The following is a 27,674-nucleotide window of genomic DNA, read 5'->3' as shown; positions in this document are numbered from 1 at the left end:
GAGCATTTTCAGCATGGGATCGTATCCGTTGCAGCCAACCCTCAATTTTACATGGAGGAGACAGGCTAGGCCATATCACAGTGATGAGAAAAATCTGTGGGAATAAATAGCTAACTACAGGATTGGCTATGGGAAGCCACTTCGAAATCCCCCAGCCGCCTCCAGTTTCTTCTTGGAAAGAGCAGGGTGTATGTCTCAGGCCTCCGATCTGCTAATTGTTAAGATGCATATGCTTCTTGCTTTAGACAGCCGGCATAGGTGTCACCTGAATGCACAGTACATGCCAATCTTACCCTACAAGCCAGTAGACGCATGGCAGGAAGGCTCAGCCAGCCCTCACAAAGCTCAGCTCACCTTGGCAACTGGAAATGAGGTGTGGAGCGGGGACCACAGTCCAATCTAAATTAGCCAGTTTGCATCTAAAAGTGGACTCAGGGATAGGTGGACTAAGGCCACATGCTAGTGGCACTTGCTGGGATCTAGGAACTGTTTCCCCTCCCCCCTCAACCATTCCTGCACAGTTTATTCATAAGCGAAAGGAAATAACAGGCTACACTGTGCCAGTATATCTGAGCTGTAGTTCCTAGAGACACTGGGTAGGCTGAAACAGCAGCAGGTGGGTTTTGGTCATCCTGTGGATAAGAAGAAAGTACAGGGTCACTACAGGAAAGAAGACAGCTCCCAGCACATGAGGGACAAACAGGCTCTGAGGCAGGGGTGGGGAGGCCTGGATATATGGGTGAGGTTTATGGGCTGCTCTGTAATGACTTGATGTGCCCCTCATGGTCAAAAAATGTGCTGAGGGCCTGGGAGTACAACAGTCTCTTGAGATGCTACAAAAGCATCCAGGGATCTGGTATATTTTTTAAAGCACTGCTCTCAAAAGCAGCACCGTTTTCTAGTCACCGGCTATCCCCGCCCCCAAAGACACAAACTACAGCTGAACCAACCCTCCCGTGTTCTGTTTCATTCACACTGCTTCTGAATGGGAGCAATTTTCCAAAACTACAACTTTCATAGTACACTTAACTCAAAAGAAAAAAAAAATGTGGATGAGAGCCAGGCTAGCTTGGATGAGAAAAGCCCTGTCTCTACTGAGTGGGCGTGTCTAGTTGGAGGACACAAGGCTACTCAATTACTGATTCACAATGAACTATAGAAAATATAAATTTGATGGCTTCCCCTTTTCATTCCCCTTGGGTCTCCCCCAGGACAGCTCTTCTGGGATGAGACACGCGCTTGAATCCAGATGTGGATGTCAGGGCCGAGGAAGCAGGGAAACTGTGTTTCTACTCAGAGTCAAGGCGAATGTCATTCCTTAGGTGTAGGGCCTCTGACCATTTGATCAGAGAATAAAGCCCAGAGCCTGCCACAGATCACTAGCTTACAGGGATCGATTGATACTCTCTTCCCTGCAAGCTTAAGTAGGTCCCCCTACCCTGTGATTAATAATAATAATAATAAAAGACACTCAGGGACAGCTCTGTTATGTGTGTTTGTGGGAAATCCCCTTTAATGTACTACTCATCCATGATTTATTAGACTCTGTGAGACTGGTCAGGCCTAGGCAGTCTCAGGAGCAAGTTGCCAGAGGCTAACTCAACCAGCACATGGAAATTTGTTAGCAGCAGACCCAGGCTGGCAGGTATTAGGCATTTGCTCTGCATCAGTAGTTTCCAGTCTTAATTTCTTTCTAATGTCTTTAATCTACCCAGAAGAGGGTACTAGAAGCTTAACATGCCCCCTCTCTTCCAAGTAGGATCATGATCCTTGTCCCAAATGTCCAAATGGGTACCAGGGCCAGCCTGGTGTTTTGGTTCTCTTTCTCTATTGATTGTTCTGACAGTTAGCTAGCTGCAGGAGACCTGGGACAGAACTAGTGGCCCAGATGTGGTCAGTTTACCCACTGCAGGCCCAAGCTGCAGCAGAGGAGCAACTACTTGGGTTGGGTCAGGAACAACCTAAGAATGAGCTCTCTAGTCCGTGTCACCTTCAATGATCCTGGGTGAAGGGGAACAGATGGCGCAGAAGGCCATTGCCTTGTCCTCCCTGCTTGCCTGATGTCTTCTTCTCTTTGGCCGGCTGAGACTCCTCTTTGTAGTGTATTCCCATGGACTTGATGCGCGATGCACTTGGGGTGAGTTTCAGCCATCCGTTGTTAGTGCTGGTGCTGCTGTTGTTGTTGGCGTTTTTAAGCTCTCTGTCGCGTTCGATCTCCCATTCTTCTGCACCGGACAGCTCCCGGAGGTTCAGAGAAGCATCAGGCCGCAGATAGTGACAAGGTCGGTTGCCACTGTGATCTCGGCGTGAAGGGTCAGCACCCAAGGCTCCCACCAGCACCTTGATGACCATATCATGGCCTTGCAGAGCCGCCAGGTGGAGTGGCGTGAGGCCACCGCTGCCAGGGGCGCTCACATCAAATGGCAGTCCCTGGCGCCTAGCAAAATCGTGCAATAGAATGAGCTCCTCGTGGCGCCCGTGCTTCGCCAGCCAGTGCAGCACGCTGTAGCCCGTGATTGGGTCCTCTCGCATCAGCAAGCTGGGCTCAGCCTCCAGCATCTCCAGCAGCACTTCAAAACGGCACTCGGCAGCCGCCAGAATCCACGCGTGCTCCCGCGGCTCAAGGCACACTCGGCTGCTGCCCTGTCCGCTTGAGCGCCGGGACTCAGGCGCAGTGGGCTCCAAGTGTTCCTCCGACAGCCACCCGGAGGGAGCCGCCCCCTGCAGCCCCAGCAGCTCTCGCAGCGCCCCACGCCGGCGTGTCCCGCTTGCCCCGCTCACCGTCAGGGCGCCGTGGAAGATTCGCTCCCGGGACAGGTTGGCACTGTCCACGACAGCTTGGCCCCTGTACCTGCCAAAGCTATGGTTGTCCTTTCTGTGGGAACGGATCTGCGGGGCACTGGGCGCGTTCGACTTGGCTGGCCCGTCCGAGGCTTCGGGCAGCAGGTTCCAGTCTTCCAGGGCCTGGGCCATGATCTTCCAGCTGCCGCGCCGGTGGCTCTGGGGTCTAGCGTTCGTTGGCCTTCCAAGGGCCCCACAGGGAGAGGAACTGGAGCTGGCGGTGGGGAAGGAAGAGTCTTGAGCAACTGGGCTCCGAGGGAGGGAGAGGAGAAGGGGAGGAGAAGGTCCGGTGGGAGGGAACAAGCCAGGGGAGGGTGCCTTTGTGGGCGGTGGGGGGCGTGGAGGGGTGGGCCGTCCAGTTGTGTCCCCTTCGCCGGCCAGGCCAGGCGTCTACATTCTGGGTACCACTTCACCACCAGCGCGGCGACTTCAGGACGCGACCCGCTCCACTCCAAGAGGCCAGGTGAGCTGTAGCCCAGCCTTCCGCACCTGGCTGGCAAACTAGGGAGAGTGTGGGGCGGGTATGAGGTGCTCTGGTCACCCGGGTTCTCAGCATCCACGTGGCGGCTGCTGGGGCGAAAGAGGCTTCAGGTCGCCCCGGGACTGAGCTGGGGCTTCCAGTCCCAGTCTTCAGAAGCGCGATCTTGGAGCATCAGGGGCGATCGCTCCCCACCCTCTCTTCTTTCACCCTTTTCGCTTCGGGAATCTTCCTGCACTTTGTCCCGGTGCTCCTTCTCCCTAAGCCTTCAGGGAGGCAGCCTGGCCAGCTCTGACTCAGGCTCATCCGCCCTGCTTTTTCTGGAACCTTGACCTTTTGCGCCTCAGCAGCAGCACCTGGAGCGCTGTCGGGGATTCCTGCTGAGAAACTTGAGACCAGGGATGTGGTCAGAGAGGTTTTCCCCAGAGCACAAGCGCAGATTTCTGTCTGACTCTGCCTTCTCCCTTAATTGCTTCTCTGGGTGGGTTTGAAAAAGAAGCTCCAGGTGACTCTGACCCAGCGCCTCAGACACACAGCTGTCCTCTTTACAGCTTCGTTCATCTCTGGTATTTCCTTAAGAAACTTGCTTCCTAAACGCATAGCTTCTAGTTTTTTGAAGAGGGTGGATAGTTTATCTTTTTATTCTAACATTAGACTACCCTTAGTCTTTCCGTTTACCCATGGATGATTTTGCCGTTTGCTTGGCTTTTGTGTTTGTTTTGAGACAGTATCTTTGAAACAGGCTGTCCGAACTACAGGTGAACCTCCCTGCCTCTGGGTCCAAGAGACTACACCTCTTATATTTTGGACACAGGGTCTTATGTGGTCAAGGATGGCCTGGAACTCACTATGCAGCCAACAATGATGTAGGATTTCTGATCTTTGTTTTCTTTTCAAGTGCTGGGAATACAGTGGTGCCCTGTCCCTTGAGACAGTAGTTTTTACCCCCCCATCCCCACCCTACAATATTAAGGAACTCAGCCCGCAAGCTAGCAGAAGCTACAGAAGGCTTTTGAACCAGGGAGGGAGGGACACAGCCGTGATTCAGGTTGTGTTTGGAAGATGATGTTGGGAGAAGTAGAGGCAGGAGGAAGCCAGAGTACTCAAGCATTTCAGATCAGGATGGGTGGCGACTGAGGCAAAGCCAGCCCTTACATCTGGCACCAGCGTGGACAGTGTCAGACAGTGACTTTTCCTCCTTGCTCTTCAAATATTTAGGGCCAGCTCTAAATATCTCGAGTGTTCTTTTCTGACAGTATATGAATTTTAACCTACTTTTAAAAATATGAACTCTGTACTCGATACTGCCAGATACCTGATAGGTACGTGTTACTTCCTACTTCTCCCCCATGGTCTTAGGGGCGAAGAATGATTTCTACTTTCAGTTTGCAGAGAACTTAGACCACTTGCCCAAGGTCACCTAGCAGGAAGTAGCAGAGTAAGTGTGTGTGACACGGTAGCCTTTGTTCTGGCACAAGGAGACTGCCATTCCAGCCAGGTTTATCTGCTGCAAAGCACTCACACAAAGGCCAAATTGCAGCCAAATGGCTGAGCCAGACCTAGCTGGATCATTTCCCTATCTCTCGCTTGTCCTCTGCCTAGGCCACCCTCCTTTTAAGTTAATTAGTTGATTTGGGGTGCTTTTGATATTAGGGTCTTATATAACCCAGGTTGGCTTTGATCTCCTGATCCTCCTGGCTCTGTTTTGATTTTGAGATAGGATTGTTTCGCATACTTCCTGCTACTCTGGTACTGACTGTATGGTTCTGACAGGTCTGGAAATCCCAGCAATCCCCCTGCCCCAGCCTCCCCCTTCCTTCACACTTGCTTCTAGTAAAGTTCTTCAAGTTTTAAGATCAGCCTCAGTAACCACATTATCCAGCCAGCCTCCTCCGCCCCAGCCCAGAATGATCCTCTTATTTCTCAACCCCTGTCTCGATGGCCTCATTGTCACCCAGGGGGTTGTCTATTATATTTCTCCTCTTTTCTGACAGGTCAAGTGATGCATCATCTTTTTTTTTTTCTTGTTGAACCAGTCATGTTATTTACAGGACAATAAAGGAGTTGTTTACCACAGCACAAGGGACTCATAAACAGTTATTTCCTAAAACAGGAGACCACCTTGTGAAAGGAATTATGAATTCTAGATTATTCAAGGAGACGTTATATCTGGCAACCTATTTATAGTATAAAGAAATGTAGTCCCTGGCCCTCAGTGAGTCAAATCCACTTTTAAATGTATAATTTGTCTGAATTTATCATTGGGATTCTATATAATGCTGTCAATTATATTTTGTATGTTGAGCTTTGTTTTCATTTGAAATTGGTAATTTCTGTTGCCAGGAAAGCGGTACACAAAAAAATATATTCTTCTGACGTCCCACTTGCCTTTATCTTCGAATATCTGAGGGTGAATCAGAAAAAAATTTAATGAAAATTTTCCTATATTGTAACGTTTTCAGAATTTCTCCCTAAATTAGTAATTGATCTTCTCTAAGATTTGAACAATGAATGAAGGCTTTCACAATTTTTTTATAATCATATAAGTTCTCTACTTTTGCATCATCTTTGCAGAAGAAATAAATAGGTGCTACTTTGCTCTGGCTTGGCAGCTTAGGAACCTGGTTCTCATACTGTATCGCTGCATTACACCAACTTGCAGGACTTGGCAACTCATTGACTCGCTCAATTCATAGAAATAAAAAAAAATAATGATTATGTTGATATTTTTCTTGAGCCAAATGGCCAAAGACACTTCTTTGCTTCTATACAGGACTTAAAGACCAGGCACTGCCCCTGGCCCAGGCCCAGAGTGGACTTCCAAGCTTTTAGGCTTTCATTTTCAAAATGAACTCTAATTGACAAGCAGCTATTCTGTTGCTCTGGAAACTCCCCTACATAACCCCAAATCTGTAAACACCAAACCACATGCATGCACACGCACATACTTCTAGCATATGTGAACAGCTGCAGCAATATTTTCTTTAAATCAAAATGCCAGCCTGGAGAATGCTGGGACTATGAATTGTCCTTGCCACTAAGCAAGCAGTTCCCTCCCTATCAGCATTAATAATATCGCTAGTTCCAGTTCAAAGACTTAGAAGGCAGGCATCTGCCCAGAAAAACGGACTCATGACACACATCTCATGTTGAATTCTATTTCCAGAGACTGAAGCCATGTTGCTTCTCTAGTACCTTTGCCTAGAGAGCTTTCTCTTCCCTAGATCACCAGCTGCAGACCTTGATGCCCACAACCCCAGACTTCATCACTATTTTAGCATCAAGGGAACAGGGTAGAAATAATAAGAAACAGAAGGGATACTATCAACTTGCTTGTGACTGAGTTGCTAGTTATGGGAAGTAACTGCCAGCCTTCATCTTACTTGCATGTCCAGAATGGAACGTAGGTCCGAACCTAGGTTTCACACAAGTTAGACAAGTGCTCTACCATTAAGCCACGTTCCCTAGCACTCATCTGTTCAAATCCTGGGAAATGACTGGCCCAGAGTTAGAAGGTAGTAGCTATGTGTACCACCACACCATGAGTACCACACCAAAAGTGACTGTGAGATTGGTAAATTTTGTCACCAATACTGTATTAGTCAGGGTTCTCTCGAATCACAGAACTTACAGAATGTCTACCTATTAAGGGAAATTATTGTGATGACTTACAGTCTATAGTTCAACTGTAGTGGCTACTCCTGGTTGTCAAGTTGACTATATCTGGAATGAACCACAATCCAGAACTGGAAGGCTCACCTGTGATCCTGATCTTGAAGCTGGGAGATACAAGTTTCTGACCTGGATCTTGTCATGGAGATCTTTTTTTTTTTTTCCCTTAACATATTTCATCAGCAATTATTTATTTATTTAAGATTTATTTATTATATATAAGTACACTGTAGCTGTCTTCAGACAAACCAGAAGAGGGCATCAGATCTCATTTCACCATGTGTGCTGCTGGGATTTGAACTCAGGACCTCTGGAAGAGCACTCAGTGCTCTTAACCACTGAGCCATCTCTCCAGCCCTGGCATGGAGACCTTGAGGCACAGTGGCTATGAATCCCAGGAAACTAAGGCAAGGAGATCTCTGAGTTCAAGGTCATTTGGTGGAACACACCTTTAATCTTGGACACACCTTCTGCTGGAGACCTACATAAGAACATTGGAAAAAGGAAGACTCTTTTCTCTTGGCCTGCTTGCCAAGAGCAACTGCTAAATCCTTGGACTTCCATTCACAGCTGCTGCTGACCATTGTTGGGGAGTTGGACTGCAGACTGTAAATAATCAACAAATTCGATTACTATATAGAGACTACTCATAAGTTCTGTGACTCTAGAGAACCCTGAATAATACACCAACTAACCCAACAATAGGCAGCTGTGAATGGAAGTCCAAAAATATAACAGTTGCTCAGTCCCATGAGATTAGGTGTTTCAGCTGGTCTTTTGTATAAGCTAGAATCCTGAAGATGTAGGTTCCAACAGATGTGCTGGTAAGTAAGTGCAAGCAGGGGAAGAAGAGAGAGTCTTCCTTCTTCCAATGTCCTTATGTAGGTCTCCAGCAGAATGTATGGTCCAGATTAAAGGTGTATACCACCACACCTGGACTTAATTTGCTCTGTCCCAGGCTGGCCTTAAACTCAGATCTGTTTGCCTCTCTCCTGAGATTAAAGGCATGTACTACCTTGCCTGGGCCTAAGTTTTTCATGGTCACTATGTCTCAAGATCTGGAACAACAGCATGTGTCATCCCAAGAGAAGATCCAGGTCAGAAGTCTGTGGCTTCCAGCTTTCCAGATCTTGATCACAGATGTCCCTCCACTTCTGAATTGCAGTTCATTCCAGACGCAGTTAGTCAGCAATCAGGAATAGCCATCACAAATACCTTTAATGCCTCCATGGTTTTGGCTATGAATCCTGTACTATGGTAGTGAAGAGTTGTTTAGAGAGGCTCTAGCTATGTTGTCTAGGCTTTGACCTCAAGATCATTCTGCTTCAGCCCACTGGGTTTGAGAATTATGGTGTGCGCTACACTGCCTTACCTAAAAGGAGTCGGTTGTTGCTGTTTTGAGAAAGAGCCTCACTATGTAGCCCAGGTTGTCTTCAAACTTGTTGATTCTCTGTGACTCAGCCTCCCAAGTACTGAGATTAGAAGCTTGCATCGATGGCTATAGCTAATTTACACACACTTTCTTTTTCCCCCCCTTGTCTCAAGTTTATTTGTAAAAACAGCATAGGGCACTGGTCATCTGCAATAGTGTGTAGGTGGGTGTGTCATGGCAGTCTGTCCGTCTTCACATTTGCAGGAGCATTTTCTGTGGAGCCTTCACAGGGGCCTGGGCACCTTTGGGAGCCTGAGCTGGAGCCGAAGCCTAGACTTAGCTGGAGCTGTGGCCTCTACCTTGGTTTGAACCTTGGGCTTTGGTTGGCAGAGCCTCTGACCCTTAGCTTTGGATCCTCTTCTCAAGCTTGGGGTGAGCAATGAAAGCCAGACGGCTGAGTTTGCTGCTGGGGCCCTTTGGCATCTTGGGCTTGATGGCCTCAGGCTTCACAAGGGCCTTGATGTCCTCTGCGCGTGCGCTCACTGCCTTTGCAGTGTTGGCCTGCACCTTCTTGTGCTTCTTGGCAAAACGTATGTTCCTCAGGAATTTGGGGTCAACCCCCTTAAGAGATTCGTATCTTTGTGACCAGGGTTTCTTGATGCCATTCCTGTGCCATTTTCGGGATTGGTTGTTACACTTTCTCAGGGACACTGGTCATAAAGTCAAAGGCATGTGTAGCCTAGGATGTCAGTGAAATTTGGCAGTGGACTTTATAGGTTCTGAAAACTTGCCCAACAGGCAAGGGGAAGATGTGTAAGTAGAATATGATAAGTAAATCTCTCAGACTCGCAGAGCGTCTGTCAAAGGGGGGATAGGGAACGTTCTAGAGACCACAGATGTAGGTTCCCCTCCTCCCCTCCAAAGACCTATGCCAATGTCAAAAGATTTGGGGTCAGGGAGGTGGCAGGGTCTCATTAATGTCCTGTGTGGTCTGGAACTCAGAGATCTGCTTGCCTGTGCTTCCCAAATGCTGGGATTAAAATGTGCACCATGAAACCCAGACATGTCATATGATTCTTAGTGAGATAGAAATCTGTTTTTCCACACTATGTGGGCATGAGTGGGTGGTGGTTCAAATAGAAATGTCCTTCATAGGCTCACATGTTTGACTACTTGGTCCCAAGTTGGTATGGCTGCTTGGAAAGGATTAGGAGGTGTGGCTTTGTTGGGGGAGCTGTTTCATCAGGGGTGGGCATTGAGGTTTTCATGCCATTCCCCCTCCCATCTCTGTATCTCAAGATGTTCCTGCTGGCACACCCTTGCTTCAGCACCACGGACTCACCAGAATCATATGCCCCAATTAAAGCCTTTCTTTTATAAGTTACATTGGTCCTGGTGTTTTGTCACAGCAATAGAAATGTAGCTAACACACAGTGTCGCAGAATGGATGTTTGAGTGGTGGTGGTGTCTGTGTGTGTGTGTACAGTGTTGGTTGTTGATCTCTGGTTGTTATATTCTTGAAGCTTTTAACCTAGGAGAGAACATTAAAATTTATTGTTATTTTTTATTGTGTGTATGCATGATTTGTGTGTGTGAATGCATGCACACGTGTGCACGCTCAAGTACATGAGGTGTGGATATGGAGAGCAAAGGACAACTTTGTGGCGGCGTTGGTTCTATCCTTCCACCTTTCTGTGGCTCCAGGGATCGAACTCAGCTCATCAGCTTTGTATCATCTAGGGTAGCAGGCACCTCTCCCCGCTGAGCTATTTAGCCAACCAGAGAACTCATTTTCAATAGTTTTCCTTCTAGACTGTGAACAGGTCATAGTTTGGACCTTCCCAGTACTTTGAGATTGTCTTCCTCTATTCTTTCAAACATATGTACAAAAGTTTAAGTCTTATTTGTGAGTTGGGGCTTCTTCTCGGAGTAGAAGGTGGTGTAAGCAAGTTGAAGTGTACTCAAATCACGTGTTGACATTGCTCAAAATGACCAAGGGGTGGCCAGGCAACAAAGAGAAGCCTTTTGACAGTAACTCAGAAGGAAACCTGCCTTAACACTAGGGTTTCAACAGCCTGACTGGGGCCCAACAATCCAGCATTGGGTCTGAGACGTGAGGAGAAAAAAATATTCCACATTGCATTGAAATTGGGAAGAAACCAACTGCCTCCTGCAGGAAAACGCTGAAAGTATTACCATGTGGTGACACAAGGTGACACTTTATCAAACCAGTTACTGAGAAAACCGGAAAGGCAGGGTTTTAGCCTGGGTAAGTGACTTTGCGGGTGGGGGAAATAAGGTCTGTGCCTTGCCCAGGGCTGTTCACCCTTGGCTTTTAGGTAGCAGCAAGGGAGGAGGTACTGGTGCCAGTAAGACCTGTAGATGTCATTCTGAAGAAGAGAACCATTTGGAGAGAGGGGAAGAATAGTTGGTGGCACGGTGGTTTTTCACTTTACTGAGAGGAGTTAACTCAGTGACACAACACTTGTCGGGCATGTGTAAGGCCTTGCGTACAGCCCCATCACTGAAAAAAAAATGACTTCTGTCTGTAATATTTAAGGCTTGGAATAATATTCTGTCTTAGAATTTTTTTAAAGCACAATTTCCTTTTTTTCTTTGTTTCCTTTTGGGTGTGGGTGTGTGTGTTTGTAGGGCTGGAGATTGAACTCAGGACCTCACAGCTGCTAGGCAAGTGTGTTCTACTACTGAGCTACGTTCTGCTCAATTTTAGACAAAGAATTATTGTGTTATCTAGGCTGGACTTGAACTCCGGGACTCAACCGATTCTCTCACCTCAGGCCAATATAAGCTTAAGATCCTGGATCATTTTTATATATATGTGTGTGTGTGAGTGTGTGAGTGTGTGAGTGTGTGTGTGTGTGTGTGTGTATGTATATTCCAAGACGGTTTAATCATGTGGTGGCCTTGGCTGTCCTGGAACTTGCTCTGTAGACCAGGCTGAACTGGAACTCAGAGATTCACCTGCCTCTGCCTCCAGAGTGCTGGGATTAAAGGCACGTGCCACCACCTGGCAAGAAAAGATAATTTTTATGTACGAATAATCTTTATGTGCAAATGTGTTTTGCCTGCATGTATGTATGTGTAGCACATGCATTCAGTGCTCAGAGTCCAAAAGAAGTCATCAGATTCCCCGGAACTAAAGTTGCAGGTGGATGTGAGCCACCCAATGCGAATGCTGGGGACCAAATCCAGGTCCTCTGCAAAAGCAGCAGGTGCCTTTCTTAATTGTTGAATCATCTCTGCAGTCTGAGTCCTGGCTCTTTTGTATTTTTAATGGTGTTTTAAACTTAGGCAACAAGTGAATGATGTTTGTTTAGAAGACTGAGGGAGGCCAAGTGATCTGTCCAAAACTACCTGGCTCAAGACACAGAGCGTTCTGGATGTGCTGGTGTGTGCTTCTGATTATAGAACTTAGGAGATAGAGGATCCTTGCTTCCAAAAACCCACTCTAAGCTCAGTGTCTCTGCCTCTCTGCCTGTGGATCAGGATGTAGCTCTCAGCACTGCTCCCACCATGATTATAAAGGACTAAACCTCTGAAACTGTAAGCCAGCCCCAATTAAATACTTCATGAGAGGTGTTGTGATAGTAGTATCTCTGCACAGCAACAGAGCAGTGATTTCCTCCCTGAGTTTGACTATTTCCTGCCTTCTTCCAGGTGTATTTACTTCTTTTTCTTCTAGAGCTTTCAGGTGTGCTTTTAAGTTGCTGGTAGGAGATGTCTCTAATTTCTTTATGAGAGCACTTAGTGCTATGAATTTTCCTCTTAGCACTGCTTTCATTGTGTCCCATAAATTTGTGTTTGTTGTGGCTTCATTTTCATTGAATTCTAGAAAATCTTTGATTTCTTTATTTCTTCCCTGACCCAGTGGTCACTGAGGAGAGAGTTGTTCAGTTTCCATGAGTTTGTAGGCTTTTGGTTGTTTCTGTTGTTAAAATCCAGCTTTAGTCTGTGGTGATCTGATAGAATGGAGGGGGTTATTCCAATTTTCTTCTATCTGCTGAGACATGCTTTGTGCCTGAGTATATTGTAAATTTTGGAGAAGGTTGCATCAGATGCTGCGAAGAAGAAATGATTGATGCTGTTTTCTCATCTATCGTTAGCCTGTATCTTTTTATTGGGGAATTGAGTTCATTGATGTTGAGATATTAATGACCAGTTATTGTTAATCCCTGTTATTTTGGTGTCAATGGTGTCATTATGTTGTGTGTGCTTTCCTTGGTTTTGCTGGTATGTAACAAATTATTTTCTTTGTAATCTTGGATGTTGTGTTATCCTCCACGGGTTGGAGTTTTCCTTCTAGTATCTTATGTAGGGCTGGATTTGTGGATATTGTTTAAGTTTAGTTTTGACATGGAATATCCTGGTTTCCCCATTTATGGAGACTGAAAGTTTTGCTGGGTATAGTAATCTAGGTTGGTGTCTGTGGTCTCTTATGGTCTGCAAGACATCTGTAAACCTTCTGGTGTTTACAGTCTCTGTCGAGAAGTCAGATGTAGGGTCAGGAGAGATGGATGGCACGGACTACTCTTCCAGAGGTCTTGAGTTCAATTCCCAGAACCACATGGTGGTTCACAACCATCTGTAGAGGAATAGGATGACCTCTTCTGGTGGGTCTGAAGATAGCAACAGTGTACTCATGTAAATAAAATGAATATATCTTTTTTAAAAATTCTCAACCAGAGAAGTCAGTGTAATTCTGATAAGCCTGCCTTCATATGTACTTGGTCTTTCCCCCTTACAGCTTTTAATATTCTTTCTTCGCTCTGTATGTTTAATACTTTGATTATTATTATATGGTGGGGAAACATTCTTTTCTAGTCCAGTCTGTTTGATGTTCTGTATGCTTCTTGTATGTTCATAGGAAATTTTTCTTCTATGATTTTGTTGACAATATTGTCAGGGTTTTTGAGCTGTGGCTATTTTTCTTCTATTCTGATTATTTTTAGGTTTGATCTTTTCGTAATGTCCCAGATTTCCTGGGCCCTTTGAGTCCAGACTTTTTTAGATTAACATTTTCTTTGAGTGCTGTATCAATATTTTTTCTACTGTATCCTCTACACCCAAGATTCTCTCTTCCATCTCCTGTATTCTGTTGGTGATGCTTGCATCTGTTGTTCCTGTTCTCTTCCCTAGCTTTTCCATCTCCAGGATTCTCTCAGTTTGTGTTTCCTTTATTGCTTCTATTTCCATTTTTTAGGTCTTGAACACCTTTATACATTTCTTTCAACTATTTGTCTTTTCCTTGCTTTCGTTAAGGCATAGTATTCGCTTCCTTTTTAAGGACTATACTTTTCATTGGTATAATTTGGTTTTCTTGTGCTTCAGCTGTGTTGGGCATATTCAGGACTTGCTTTAGTAGGATAAATGAGTTCTGGTGGTGTCATATTGCCCTTGCTGTTGTTGTGTTCTTATGCTGGCAACTAGGCATCTAGGTTTGGAGTGAATATAGGCGTAGTTACTGATTTCTGGGTTTGTCTTTGTTGGATGGGTGTTTTTCTTTCTGGTCTTCTGGTCTGTGTGGCCTGTGGTTAAGCAGGGTTAAGAGGCTGGACTTCTTGAGGCCAGTATAGCCTGTTGTGAGCAGGAGCTGCAGTTATATAGGCTGCCATGGATTCTGGTCCAGCAGTGCATCTCCCCGAGTCCCCCTACCAGTTCTTTTGGCTGGTGTGGCCTGCACTTAATCTTCTCCACGATGTAACCTGGCCTCAACCTTGTCATCTTCCTGAGGCCTGGGATTATTGGTATACTATACACTTTGATAAGGTCTTTTTTTGTACCTTGAATCATATTGTTGAGTTGCACATTTTTAAAAGATTTGTTATTTATACAATGTTCTTCCTGCATGTATGCCTGAAAGCCAGAAGGCACCAGATCTCATTATAGATCGCTATGAGCCACCATGTGGTTGCTGGGAATTGAACTCAGGACCTCTGGAAGAGCAGCTGGTGCTCTTAACCACTGAGACATCTCTCCAGCCTTAAAAACATTTTGGTTTTTAACATCTTTGTTTCTTGGGTGGGTGGGGAATCCTGGTAGAGCAGTATAGTTCATCTGCATAAAAATTTTCTGTAATTTGTGGTTTAGTGTTACACATTGGTAGTACATTAATTTGTGTGTGTGTTCATTATACTAGTCACGGCAACTTTCTACCCAGTATTTCATACATAAAACAGTCATCTTTGATCGTAATATATCTGTTTCTCTTAGACTGGAGAAGTGGTGTAGTCCAGAAAAGTAATGTGCTGAGGTTTCATCAACTAGATAGAGTCTACTGAGTAAAAAAGAATGAACATCTGGAATTTTAGAGACACATCTCTCAGCTGCAGATAACACGTCCCATGCTGTCTTTAGTATAATACTGATTGTTCGAGTCATCACCAACACGTTTAGATGCCTCCCAGCAGGGTTTTCTGACAAAGGCATGTATTTCATCTTGTCACCACAGTGTTTCCTGGACATTATTTTGACTACTTTAACAATGATAAGCAAAATATATGTATCCTCAAAGGGCTGGATGACTATCTTTTAGTTACTAAGCTAAAACCTTCAGAGCTCAGTAGGGGCTGCTTACTAGTAGAGTGCACATGTCCAGCATTATTTATCAGACCTGGGCTCTACCTCTAGCACATTCGGGGGGTGGGGGAGGAGAAACATTTAAACAAGTGTCTTTACAGGAATAAAAACCACAATTTTCTTTCTTGGCTTTTTTTTTTTTTTTTTTTGAGACAGGCTCTCTCATGTAGCCCAGGCTAGTCTCCAACTCATCATATAGCTGAGGATGGCCTTAAAGTCTTTTTGTAAATTGTATTTAACAGGCATCACCAACATGCTTGCCTCCCTTTTGAATCTGCCCTATTGGTGTATCCATTTAATCCAGGAAAAATGGAAACTGAGCAGTCAGAAGAAACTTTCCCCACCACTGAAAGCAATGGTGGATTTCACAAAGAAGGTATGGCAGAGGGTCAAGCATTAAAAGCTCTAGAAACACTGATGGAGATGGTGGAATTGTGTACCTTGCTTTAGTGCACAAGTTCTGGGGAAGTGATTGGAGAAGGAAGCAAGAATCTTAAGGCTCTGAGTCTCCCACCAAAGGATGTGCACAGTGATGTTTGATGACCACTGTAGATAGTCCATGGGATTTCCCATGCAGGAGAGAGGTTTTTGTTTTGTTTTGTTTTTTTTTTTTTTTTTTTTTTTTTTGACAGAATGCCTGATGGTTGAGGTGGCTATCTCCTGTTTCCTTCAAGAAGTGATAATATGAGGTCCTCCCTCTTCCTTGAGGCAGCTGGGGCAGCAATAGAGCTTGGAATCTTCCTCTTCTTCCACTACTACCAGAGAAGATCCAATGGCTTATAGCAGAAGAGGAAGGCCTGGAGAATATGATGACAACATGGTTGGGTTCAGTGCTAATGGAATTTAGGACTGCAACAGATACAGAGAGCCCATCAGAATGGCAGATGGCTTATAGGCCACAGGGTGGTTGATTTATGGCTCATATGATGATCTTGGTGGACCTATTATTACTACACAAGTAACTAGTCCCAAAGATTTGGCCAGATCTATTACTGGCAAAGGTGGTCATTGGATTTAACGAATCTGTCATGAGTCAGGAGCTTCAATCAAAATTGATGAGCCTTGATGCAAAACTTGGATCATTACTGTTACTGGAACATGGGAGCACATACAATACAGAACATATACTACTGTGGTTTGAATGAGAGTGGCCAGCATAGGCTTATAAAATATTTGCATGCTTAGTCCCCAGTTGATGAAATGTTTGGAAGTGTTAGGTATGCCTTTCTTGAATTAGGTATGTCCTTCTTAGAGGAGGTGTGTCCTTCTTGGAGGAAGTATATCTCTGAGGATAGGTAGGTGTCAAAGATTTTTTTCCTATGAATGCATGTTTTATTAGTAATGTACCTTCCATAGACATAAATCCCAACAGCCCCCTTCCCCAACAAGGAAGTTGAAAAGTTAGAAATCCGGTAGCATGCCATCCCTGCTTTGGTACCCAGAAGAGAGGATGAGACTCTTCAAGGCTCCCAAAATTTCAGGGAGTGCAGTGTCATTTTGAGAGGACTCCTTGAGGTTCTGCCGGATGGTCCCTCTTGATGCACAGTTGTGACATCACATTTTCCAATTCTTGTGGGGCTTTCAGGTCTTAGAAAAGCGCTCGAGAATCACACTATCCATGCAGGAAAAACATGGAGTTGTCTTCATCTCAGTTGCTTCCATCATGACCACAGCTCACTTGAGTTCCCTTCTTCAGTTTAGCTTCAAAGATTTCAAAAGCCTAAGCCAGATCCGGTGTCTGCCTGCTGCCTATGCATCCAGATGTAGAACATCTCCAGCACTATGTCTGCCTGCATGCTGCCATGCCCCCTACCATAATGGACTGATCTCTGAAACTGTAAGCAAGCCTCCAATTAATGCTTGCCTTTGTAAGAGTTACCTCGGTCATGGTGTTTCTTCACAGCAATGGAACAATGACTAAGGCACACACTATTTCCTACAGACCAGCATGATGCAGTATACAGATGTTGAAAGATCTTAATTCAAGATAGTTTTTTTTTTTTTTTTTTAATAGTGTGAAGCAGTATTCTGAAAAGCTTTTCTAAGATTTGTGGAAAACTGAAGGAGCGCTGCATCTTTACCTCTGTTTCTGTTTAGAGAGCCAGCATCCTTATTTCATAGGTGTTCTGCATCTGAGGTGTAGTGAAGTTGTTGCTGTTTACTATGTGCTATGTTTTAGTACCTTACACACAGAGGTGGGGGAAGGACACTGAAGTTTAGAACAGCAACAGCATGAGTGTTCTTAAGACCTCTGGAAGAGTAGTCAGTGCTTTTAATCACGGAGCCATCTCTCCAGCTCAGTAATGCTCTTTTGTAAGAAGCATTTTATGATTTTATGTAGGAAATATTAAAAATTATGTACTATTATTGTGTGTGCATGCACACACATGTACATTTATATGCCTCGGCATAAAAATTAGCACACAGCCAGATAGTGGTGGTACACACCTTTAATCCCAGCACTCAGGGGGCAGAGGCATAAGAACTGTGTGAGTCCTTGGCCTGCCTGGTCTACAAAGAAAGTTCCAGGACAGCCAGGGCTACACAGTGAAACCCTATCTTGGGAAAAAACAGCAGGCTTCTAATTCTTGGTCCTCCTGCTTCTCCCTGAAAAGCTGGATCACAGCTGTGTTCCACCATAGCCAGATGACTTTTTATCAGAGCCTGTTTTTGCTTTGTAATGGGGCTACTGAAAAGCTAAGACAGGCATGGGAGACACACCCTTTCTGCTATTTTCCTCTTGCTCACTTTCATTGTATTCTTCATAGCATCTCATGTAGGCTGTGCTCTCCTCGTAGGAATCCTTTCAAAGCACTTTTTCTTTGCGGGAGGACTGGTTTAGGTAATGGCCAGAATATAAATTGTGAATTCACAGACCCAATACAGAAATTGCATAACCTTTGGGATAGGCTAAAAATAAAATGAAAGGGAATGGACTTCCAACTTTGATGTCGTCACTCCTGGTCTCCCTTCACTCTGTTTAGCAATGACCATCTTACAAAGGGATTGAGTGAGGGAACCTTTGGGAACCCAGGTTTTGGATATATATATATTTCTATCTGTGTTAGAATATGTGCATGTGTGTACAGGTTCCATGGAAGTCAGAAGGGTACTGGATCCCTTGTAACTGGAGTTACAGGTAAGCCACCCAGTGTAGATGTCAGGAACCAAACTCAAATCCTCTGGAAGAGTAGCAAGTGCTCTTAACTGCTAAGCTGTCTCTTCAGCTTTTATTTATTTACATTTAAGTGGATTTCCTAGTATTTTCTTTCCATGCCTCAACGATTCCTTTCTTTCTTTCTTTCTTTCTTTTTTTTTTTTTTTTGTAGCCCATTTTGGAGACAATTGGTTTACTACATTGAGGCCATTTTTCCAGATAATATAGATAGACATGGTGGCACTTGCCTGTAATTCCAGAAATTGGGACCAGGCAGGATGACCTTGAGTTTGAACCAGCCTGGGCTACCTCTTGAGGTCCAGACTTGCCCAGGGTATATAGCCTTAGTCTTATACCAAAGCAACAAAACAAGAGCAGATACAGTAACTTGGTACAAGTGAGGAAAGGAAGTCAGGAACATGGGTTAGGGTGTGACGGGGCTAATGTTCAACGCTTCTGTTTGACCCCAGTGCTTCTGCTGGTTAATTCAGTCACATATTTCTGGGTTTTGACACTAGAGTGGAGAAATATTTCTTAATTGTATTGTCTCAGCAGCAAGTGCCTTTCCCTCTGGGTAGTGTCTGATGGAATAGAGGTTAGGATTAGAGCAAGGTTGGGCACTGCTATGGGAGTGACCCAGTGCTAAGCATTCAGCCCTCTTGTGTGTTCAGGAGACAGCTGCTAGTGGAGCCTCTGGGAAGTAGTCTCCTGGACAGGCCCAAACTGCAGCGTCTCCAAAATATCATACAGAGCAGCCTGCCATCTCTGCCCCACAAACAGTAGCACTAGTATAAGTTAGTAGTATGCCAGGCGGGGTGTTACCTTCCATGTTTCTATGTCACTGGAATGGCCCAGCAGCTTTATAAAAATACTATTGTCAGGCTTGGAGAGATGATGGTTCAGCTGTTAAGAGAAATGTACTACTCTTGCAGACAACCCAAATTCTGTTCCCAGCACCCACATTGTGTGGCCCACAACTCCCTGTAACCCCAGCTCCAGGGGATACAATATCTTCTTCTGGTCTACACAGGCACACGCACGCACACGCACACACACACACACACACGCGCGCGCGCGCGCGCGCGCACACACACACGCGCACACACACACAAAACTACAAATAAAATTAATCTCATAAAAGGACAATTTTGATTATTATCTCATATAATAGATGTAGAACTGAGGTTTAGAGAGAGTAAGTTGTCCAAGGCCACTGATAACAAGAGGCAGGTCATCTACTAACAGATCTGGGAGCCTTCAGTCACTGCTTAAGACAGAGAATAGACAGAATTGCCATTTCTCCAGGAACTGGACTCCAGACACATCAAAAATGGCACAGACTGTGAATTGGTGTTTAATGAGATAAGATAGGAAAGTAGGGTTAGTGGGATTGCTGGAGAGGGTGGTACAAGTTCAATCCTTGGGACCTACATGGTAGAAGGAGAGAACCAGATCCCACATGTTATCCTCTGACACACACACACACACACACACACACACACACAGAGAGAGAGAGAGAGAGAGATATGTTTCTTTTCTTTAAAAATATGTCATGTAATACTCAACATTCTAGTTTCTTTTTAAAATTACATTTGTAAAGGGACAGTGTCCCAGTGTGTGTGTTTTGAGTTCTACCTCCCTACAGGAAATAACATGCTCTGGCCCCAGGTTCTAAGTTAGACTTTTGTGCCAACTCCCAACTGGAGCAAGAAGGCAAACAGTATTTCCTGGTTTTTGTTTGGTCCTTTTGGTGAGTTGTGTTGCTGTTCCTGAGAGAGTCTGTCTGTCTCTTCGTCTCTCTCTCATTTTCGTCAAGGCTGGCCAGGGAACTCACTATGTAGGCCTCACTAGGCTAGCCCCAAACTCATGGCAATCCTTCTGCCTCAGCTGAGATCACAGACCTGAGCTGCTACTTGTGGCTTTTTAAATTTTTATTTCTTTATTAACTTTATATCTCAGTAACAGTGCCCCTCTCCTTCCAGTACCCCCCCCCCCGCACATGACTCCCCGTGGCTTGTGACTTTTAAAATTCTTTTGGAAAAGTATCTGTTGTTGACAATACAACTTTAGGAGATGAAACCAAACCTTTGTGGCCTAGTACACAGTTAGCAAAGCACTGATATCAACCGTGGCCCTGGTCTGACACTTTGAGAACAAGAGTGGTCAATGCCAAGTAAGGGAAGTAACAGGCTGCCCAAGAATGGTTCCCCAGTGAGTTTGGGAGTAATTTCATCTCCCATAAGTTGAACCTGAAGAGGGTTTGTGAAAGGCAGGGAGTTCTGACCTTATTCCTCTTGAAAGATTTCTAAGAACAGAGTGCTTGACTTGCAGTGACAAATATTGAAGAGCTCACATTCCAAGAGCCTCTCCGGCAGCACCCTCTGTCTGGCTGCTATTAACGGAGAGCATCAGGGCACCGTGCTCCGGTCCCATGCCCTCAGTGTGGAGTGGGCATCACCATCTCTGTGTTTACACACAACACAGCTGACAGCTACTTGACAGCACAGACAGGACAATTCTAGAAAGTGAAATTTGAGGTTTATGGAGCTGAGGGTCTGATCAGTTACCCAGACTCCAGCATCTCCCTCTTTCTACCTTCCACCATTGTGCATGTGGGTACCCCAGCCTTGCTTCTTCCCAAAGCTCTGCTTGACCTAACCTCATCTCTCCTCACAGCACCCAGAGTCAGAAGGCTCAGCCTCACACTTTATCATTTCCTAATCTTGGTTGGGTCTCAAATGACTTATGTCTCAATTCCACATCTAGGTTAGTGTCACACAATGAGCACAGGGGGAAAGGCGAAGATTGAGCAACCAGAAGTGAAGTGGATAGGGGACCAGGCCTTAAAGACCATGGGGAAGTCATTCTGAAGTCACAGTCATAGTAAGGATGGACTGAAGCAGGGTGCCTGAGGGCTGGGTTGGAACTGCTAATCTCTCTTAGGGCTAGAGCCTGGTGCAGGGCAGAACTAAGGGTTATAACCAAGGGTTCTTTGGTTAGCTCCAAAGTGGAATGCAGAGATGTCTTCTTTCTTAGGCTAGTATTCCAGCCCCTTCAGGCCTTTATTATACTGATAAAAGCTAATGCCAGGGCTGTCAAGATGTCTCAGTGGGGAAATGTGCTTGCCACCAAGCCTAAGGACCTCAGTTTGATCCCCAAGACTACATGGTTGAAGGAGTCAACCAACTGGCACTAGCTGTCCTCTGATTACCACATGCGCACCATAATGTGCAGCAGTATATTTATGCATAATCAAAAATAAATAAAAACCTAATAAGAGCAATTTTTAAAAGTTTGCACCTGGTGAGCTCTTCCAACCCCACCAGCCTCTGCTCCAACTGCATTAGTCAGGAGTCTCTAGAGTCACAGAACTTATGGTAGTCTCTATATAGCAAGGGAATTTGCTGGTGACTTACAGTCTGTAGTTTAACTCCCCGACAATGGTTGGCAGCAGCTGTGAATGGAAATCCAAGGATCTAGGAGACACTCAGTCCCACAAGGCAAGCAGGCAAAGAGAGAGTCTTCCTTCTTCTAATGTCCTTAAGTAGGTCTCCAACAGAGGGTGTGTCTCAGATTAAAGGTGTGGTCCACCACACCTGGATCTGGGACTTGCTTTGTCCCAGTTGACCTTGAACTCAGATTTCTTTGCCTTAGTGTCCTAAGATTCATAGCCTCTATGCCTCAAGATCAGGATCACAGGTGAGCCTCCCAATTCTGGATTGTGGGTCATTTTAGATATAGTCAACTTGACAACCAGGAATAGACACTACACCAACTTTAAATCTTCAAACAGACCTTACCAGTTGGTTACATTATCACTCCCATTTTCCAGGTACAGAAACTGAGGCACAAAGTACTTAAAGGACTTGCCTGAGACTGTACAGCTAGTATGGATCCAGGCAGTGTGACCCTAGTTCAGGCTCAGCTCAGAGTTTACACACTAAAATAGTTGCCCTGTGCTAGGGACCTTCAGTGCATTGACTCAATGGAGTGGTTCTGATGATAGGCATCCCAGATGCAGAGGGACTCAATATGAGAGTATTATGGTCACCAACATCTTTCCTGGTGGCACAGGTGCTATCTAGGCCTTGGGGTTCTGGATGCTCATCTGGGAGCCCACAGATCCCTCATGTGGCTGCCAGCTGGTGCCTTTTGGTGTTTTTGTTTGAAAAACAGTCTTTCTTTTTTAATAGCCTGTAGAGGCACATGCGCGCTCGCACGAGCGTGCGCACGCACGCACACACACACACACACACACACACACAAATAGAATAAAGTAAAATAAAATAAAGGCTGAAGAGATGCCTCAGTAGTTAGAGCATACAGTTTTCTCCCTGAGGATCAGAACTTAATTCCCAACACCTATGTCAGGCAGTTCACAATCACGTGTAACTGCAATTCCAGGGAGACTGACATCCTCTTCTGACCTCTAACCTCCTCAGGTACAGACACAAATGTGCCTATACCCACAGTCTCACACAAGCTTATAATTAAAGAAAAAAAAAGCAAAAACATCCTTTTTTAAAGAAGAAGAGTTGTGAAGCCAGCAGCGCCTCCTGGACTTGCTGGGCTGGTGAGGGTTCAGGGTCAACAGCACGCTGGCTGGTTGCTCTAAGACCCAGAAGCCTGCCTTGTTCCCACCTGTCATGTGGTGGTTCCAGCTCTTTTGCAAGTTTAGCTCCTCCCCGAGGAATCTCGCCCAGCTCGGACACACATCCTGGTTGCCAGCTGGCATCTTCTGTTCCTAGGGCCCCCTGGCAGCCAGTCTGGCAAAAACAGTCTGGGAAGAATAGTCACTTGATTTGTTTCCTCTCTGCCAGACTCTTGGAGCTGCTGGAAACACATGGAGACGCAATAAGTAGACATGGCTTCCCGCACCCAGATCTAGGGGAGGAGGATACACTCCTTCCAGAACAGATAGGGCCTGTGTGCCTGATCTAGAGAGCTGGGCAGGTTTCACATCTGTCTACACATTTGAAAGTCGAATGAAATGCATCTCTCTTTTCTTCCCCCTGAGTTCACATGACACTTGTTTCCCAGAACTCCTAGAAGATTGTTGCAAAGGAACAAGATGGATCCAAACACACATGTAAATGATTCAAATGCATGAGTGAAAAATGAGTAAGCCCACAGATGGATGAGACTTTGATCCCCGAGATGTAGGATGTAGACCCCAATGCTAAGCTGCGGTCTGGGGTGGAGGAGGCTCAGGAGACCTGTACTCCATTGATCTAGTCAGGCTTCATCGGAAGGAGTCTTGTGCTCAAAGATTGGAGTTCGTCTATAAGCAGGGCCAGGAAGGGAAGGGCCTCATGATAAGAAATGACAGAAAGGACTGGACATGTTTAACTACAGAGTGGGAGGACTACAGTGACATGGGCTTTGGCCTCAGGAGTCTGGCTGAGTTCATGGCTCTGACACTTACTAGATCATTTCCCTTTGCTCCATCACCCCAATCCCCCTAGCTCCAGTTCCCCCACCAGCATGGTGGGTAAGAATAGTTTCTTCACTGTGAAAGGATGCCTGTAAAAGAATGCTTGGAATCTGCGAAACCAGTTAGCAATTGGCATTACTCAAGTCTCAGAGCACAAAGCCTGGTCCAGTGGGTGATGCTGATAAAGAGGTACATTTGGACTTGTGCCATTAAGAAGAGTTACCTAACCTGATAGGTGTCATATCAATCAGGTTTTGAACTCTCTGACAAGATGCCTGTGATAGAAAATGTACAGGAGAAAAGATGTATCTGGGCTTCCAGTTTTGGATGCTATCAGTAGTCAGGGTACAGGCTGGGCGTTTCTAGGTTCTTGGTGTTCTGGTTTGCTTTCTATTGCTTTGATAAAACACTGACCAAAAATTTTAGGGAGGAAAGGGTTGATTGGCTCTTACAAGTCTCAGGTCACACTCCATCACTGAAGGAAGTCAGGGCTGGGACCTAAAGGCAGGAACTGAAGCAGAGACCATAGAAGAACTCGCTTTAGTGGCTTGGCTTACAATCTGTGGCTTGCTCAGCCTACTTGTTATATATCCCAGGATCACCTGCCCAAGGATGGCACTACCCACAATGAGTAGGACCCTCATACACCAATCATTAATCAAGAGTGAAGATACTCAGGGATTGTGAGCATGGCTCGGAGCTTCCTTTATGGGTTTCATGGGCAGGAGAAGCTTGTTACAAAGGGGCACAGTCTAGGTAGTTCTCTATTTTGGTTGGTAGATTTCTCTACTGAGCTTGTCCCTTGCCATAAAGCATCTGATTTTAATACATGCACACTCTTATGCATGGGCACCATATGGTAAACAGGGGATTCTCCATTAAAGTTCACTTGAGGCCATAGTTCTGATTTATTGCACATGTACTCAAACCCAGTTCAGGCCACATCAACTTTTCATTCTTTGGAACCAGACATGTTGGGAATATATTTGAATAAAGACTATATTCAATTGTTGCTAAGGAAGGAGAAACATGTTCTGTTGTTCAGACAGGGGTACACATATACAATGATGCAGGTATGGGTCTGTGGTTGCTAGGTGAATTGTTTGGAGATGAGTGTATATGCATAGTATACACAGGTAAAGAAACTAGACCATCAAGTACATTGTTAAAAGTGAAAGTGTTCATAACCTAAAACAAGTGGAGTCCTTGGTTGCTAAGCTACTCCTTATGTTTGTCTGCCTCACAGAGGATTCTGTTTATGGTCTTTTGGCCTCATGGGTTTGTGTCTGGAGTGAGACAGGGCATCATGGTGTAAGAAATTCATGGTATGGTGGCTCTTGCTTATAATCCCAGAATTTGGTAGGCAAAGTCAGGAGATTCAGAAGTTTAAGGTCATACTTGGCTACATGTGACCCTGTCAGCAGAACAAAACCAGAGTTCATGGTAGAGTAAGTAAAAATCCAGATAGAGCTAGACAGAAAGAAGGCAAGGACAAGTCCCTAGGGACTTTCTTCCTCTAAACCAGGCTCATCTCCTAATAAACCCATTTATCTATAAACTCAAAAATACATAATGCTTAATTTAGTTCAATCCTCACAGTCCAATAGCCTGTCAATGCAACTACTGGTTGGGGTCCTGCAATATATAACCTTTGGCATCATATTTTATTTCCTTTTAAAATATGTTATTTTTTATGAATATGCATGTATATATCTGTGTATACATGTGTGTTTGGGTGCCCATAAAAGACAGAAGAGGGTGATAGATCCCCTAGAACTACCCAATATAGGTGCCAGGGATTAAAGATAGCCCTCTGGAAGAGTAGCAAACACTATTAATTACCGAGCCATCTCCCTAACCCCTATTTTATTTTTTCTTTATGTGAGTATGCCTGTGAAGGCCAGAAGAGGATGTTGGCTCTGATGGAATTAGAGCTATAAGGAGATTGTAAGTCACCTGATGTGGGTGCTAGGAACCACACGCTGTCCAACCTATAGCGTAAGTTTTCTGAAGCAAGCAGCTGCTGGACCAGTATTTTCTAGGAAGCTTCAGGGAGGAATCCCTGTACACAGAATAATGTTGGAACATGTATGAAGGCTTTGTTTTGTTGCTCTGAAAAACATGGACAGAAGCAGTTCAAGAAATGGCTAAACTGGCTCATAGTTTGGCATGGGCCTCCGTGGCAGGAAAGGCAGGACAACAGGACTTTGAGGCAGCTGTTCACATTGTGTCAGTCGGGAATAGAAGAGAGGAGTGGTGGTGGTATTTGACCCTTTCTCTTTTTATTCAGCTCAAAAGCCAAGCCCATGGGTTAGTGTTGAATAAAATGAGGTGGGTGTTCCCATATCAACTAACCTTATCTAGGCCTTCCCTTATAACAAACTCAAAGAGGCTTGGCTCCTAGATAATGCCATTCTTTGTCAAGTTGACAATCAGTATGAACCATCACAGAATGCCTCTTCTAAGGGCTCCTCCAACCCTTAGAGTTAAAGATTCTACACTGTGTTTCTGCAAATTCTGCAAAGGAATTGTGCATCCTCCATTTCTGTCTTTGGTTCCACTGATTTTGACCTACACAAAGACCTTGCCCAGATAGTTATTTTTTTAAAACATTTATGTGTTTGTGTTTGTCTGCGGAAGCATATGCCATATGTGTGTGGAGGTTGGAAAAGGACATCAACCCCCGCCCCCAGATCTGGAAGTATAGGAAGCTGTGAGCCATCTGAGATGAGTGCTAGGAACTGATAATATATCTTCTAGAAGAGAAAGCCCATGCTGTTAACCCAGTTTCAAAGTTGTTCTTTCATGGTTTGATAATTTCATACATACACTTTGTCTTAGTTAGGGTTTTACTGCTGTGAACAGGTACCATGACCAATGCAACTCTTTTTTAAAAATAAATTTGTTTATTTATTTATTATAAACAGACACACCAGAAGAGGGCATCAGATCTCATTACAGATGGTTGTGAGTCACCATGTGGTTTCTGGGATTTGAACTCAGGACCTCTGGAAGAGCAGTCAGTGAGTGCTCTTAACCACTGAGCCATCTCTCCAGCCCCAGCAACTCTTATAAGGACAACATTTGATTGGGGCTGGCTTGCAGGTTCAGAGGTTCAGTTTATTATCATCAGGGCAGGAAGCAAGGTGCTGGAGGATCTGAGGGTTTTACATCTTGTTCCAAAGGCAAACAGGAGAAGACTGGCTTCCAGGCAGCTAGGATGAGGGTCTTAAAGCCAACACCCACAGTGACTACTCCAACAAGACCACACCTACTCCAACAGGGCTTCACCTTCAAATCATGTCACTCCCTGAGCTGAGCACAAACAAACCATCACAACATGTGTTTTGATCAAATATATCTTCCTAATCCCATCCTCCAATTCTTTCCTACTCACCCATTTTCTAAAGGACATCTCTCCAACCAGCTCCAAGTCACAGTGCTGTAGTTTCCTTAGATCTTGACTTACCCTCCTGCCCATTCCTGACACTCAGCCCAGCTAGTCTGCAACAGAAGCTTCAACTGCCACCATGAAACACATTCAGACAGACAGCTGCTGTGCTTGGCCAATGCTCTACCTTCCCCCTTGTCTACTCTGCCAGCCCCTGCACAGACACTCCTAGTTCTTTCAGGACAGCTGTGCAGTGGATGCTGTTTCTCCCAGCACCACTGTCTTTAGATTTTCTTCCAGTAGGGAGTGGGAAACAACTAGGCAAGCTCTACCTCTTTCTTCCTTTCAAGATTCCAATGGCAAACTAAAGTTCCATTCCATCGAAGTTCTCCTTAGGAACCAATGGGTCTCTTTGGCTTGCTCATAGAACACGGGTAAGGTGCCATGGGCAAGAGCATGAGGGTAACCCTAAAATAGCCTCACTGGAAGGTCTGCACAACAGGGATGATGACCCCCCCCCATGGCTGCTTCCATGGAACTTCCAGCTCCTATTCCTATTCAGCCTGTATTCTCTAGCACCTTCCTGAGACACCCCTCCCCCCAAGGTCACATGCATACAGCTGGTTGGATACTCAGGTGAGGGGCCCATGACGTCAGGGCCAGCTGTGAAGTTCTTTTGCAAACACACATAGCTGGTCTTATGAAGATGGCAGTAGTTTGGCTCAGAGGATG

The 27,674-nt window shown here is 45.2% G+C and overlaps 2 protein-coding genes across 7 annotated transcripts in view; one reads left to right on the top strand and one right to left on the bottom strand.

The window, feature by feature from the left end:
* SEPTIN6 (septin 6) overlaps positions 1–27,674 on the top strand; it is a 151,667-nt gene that overhangs the window by 11,849 nt on the left and 112,144 nt on the right. The window contains exon 1 of one of the 6 annotated variants that reach the window (XM_080910732.1): positions 3,274–3,304. The exons of the other annotated variants lie outside the window; for them this stretch is intronic. The gene's annotated coding sequence lies outside the window, so the exon portion shown is untranslated. Of the gene's footprint in view, positions 1–3,273; positions 3,305–27,674 lie in introns of those variants that run through there. 6 annotated transcript variants of the gene reach the window in all.
* Positions 1,993–2,973, bottom strand: SOWAHD (sosondowah ankyrin repeat domain family member D; the record flags this gene model as incomplete). The annotated part of the gene is made up of 1 exon (XM_080910186.1): positions 1,993–2,973. One exon carries the CDS (start codon positions 2,971–2,973, stop codon positions 1,993–1,995), a length of 981 nt encoding a protein of 326 aa, XP_080766312.1.

Source organism: Micromys minutus (assembly GCF_963924665.1).
Source record: "Micromys minutus genome assembly, chromosome: X".
NCBI classification, from domain to species: domain Eukaryota; kingdom Metazoa; phylum Chordata; class Mammalia; order Rodentia; family Muridae; genus Micromys; species Micromys minutus.
This window is presented reverse-complemented; position numbering and strand designations above follow the sequence as displayed.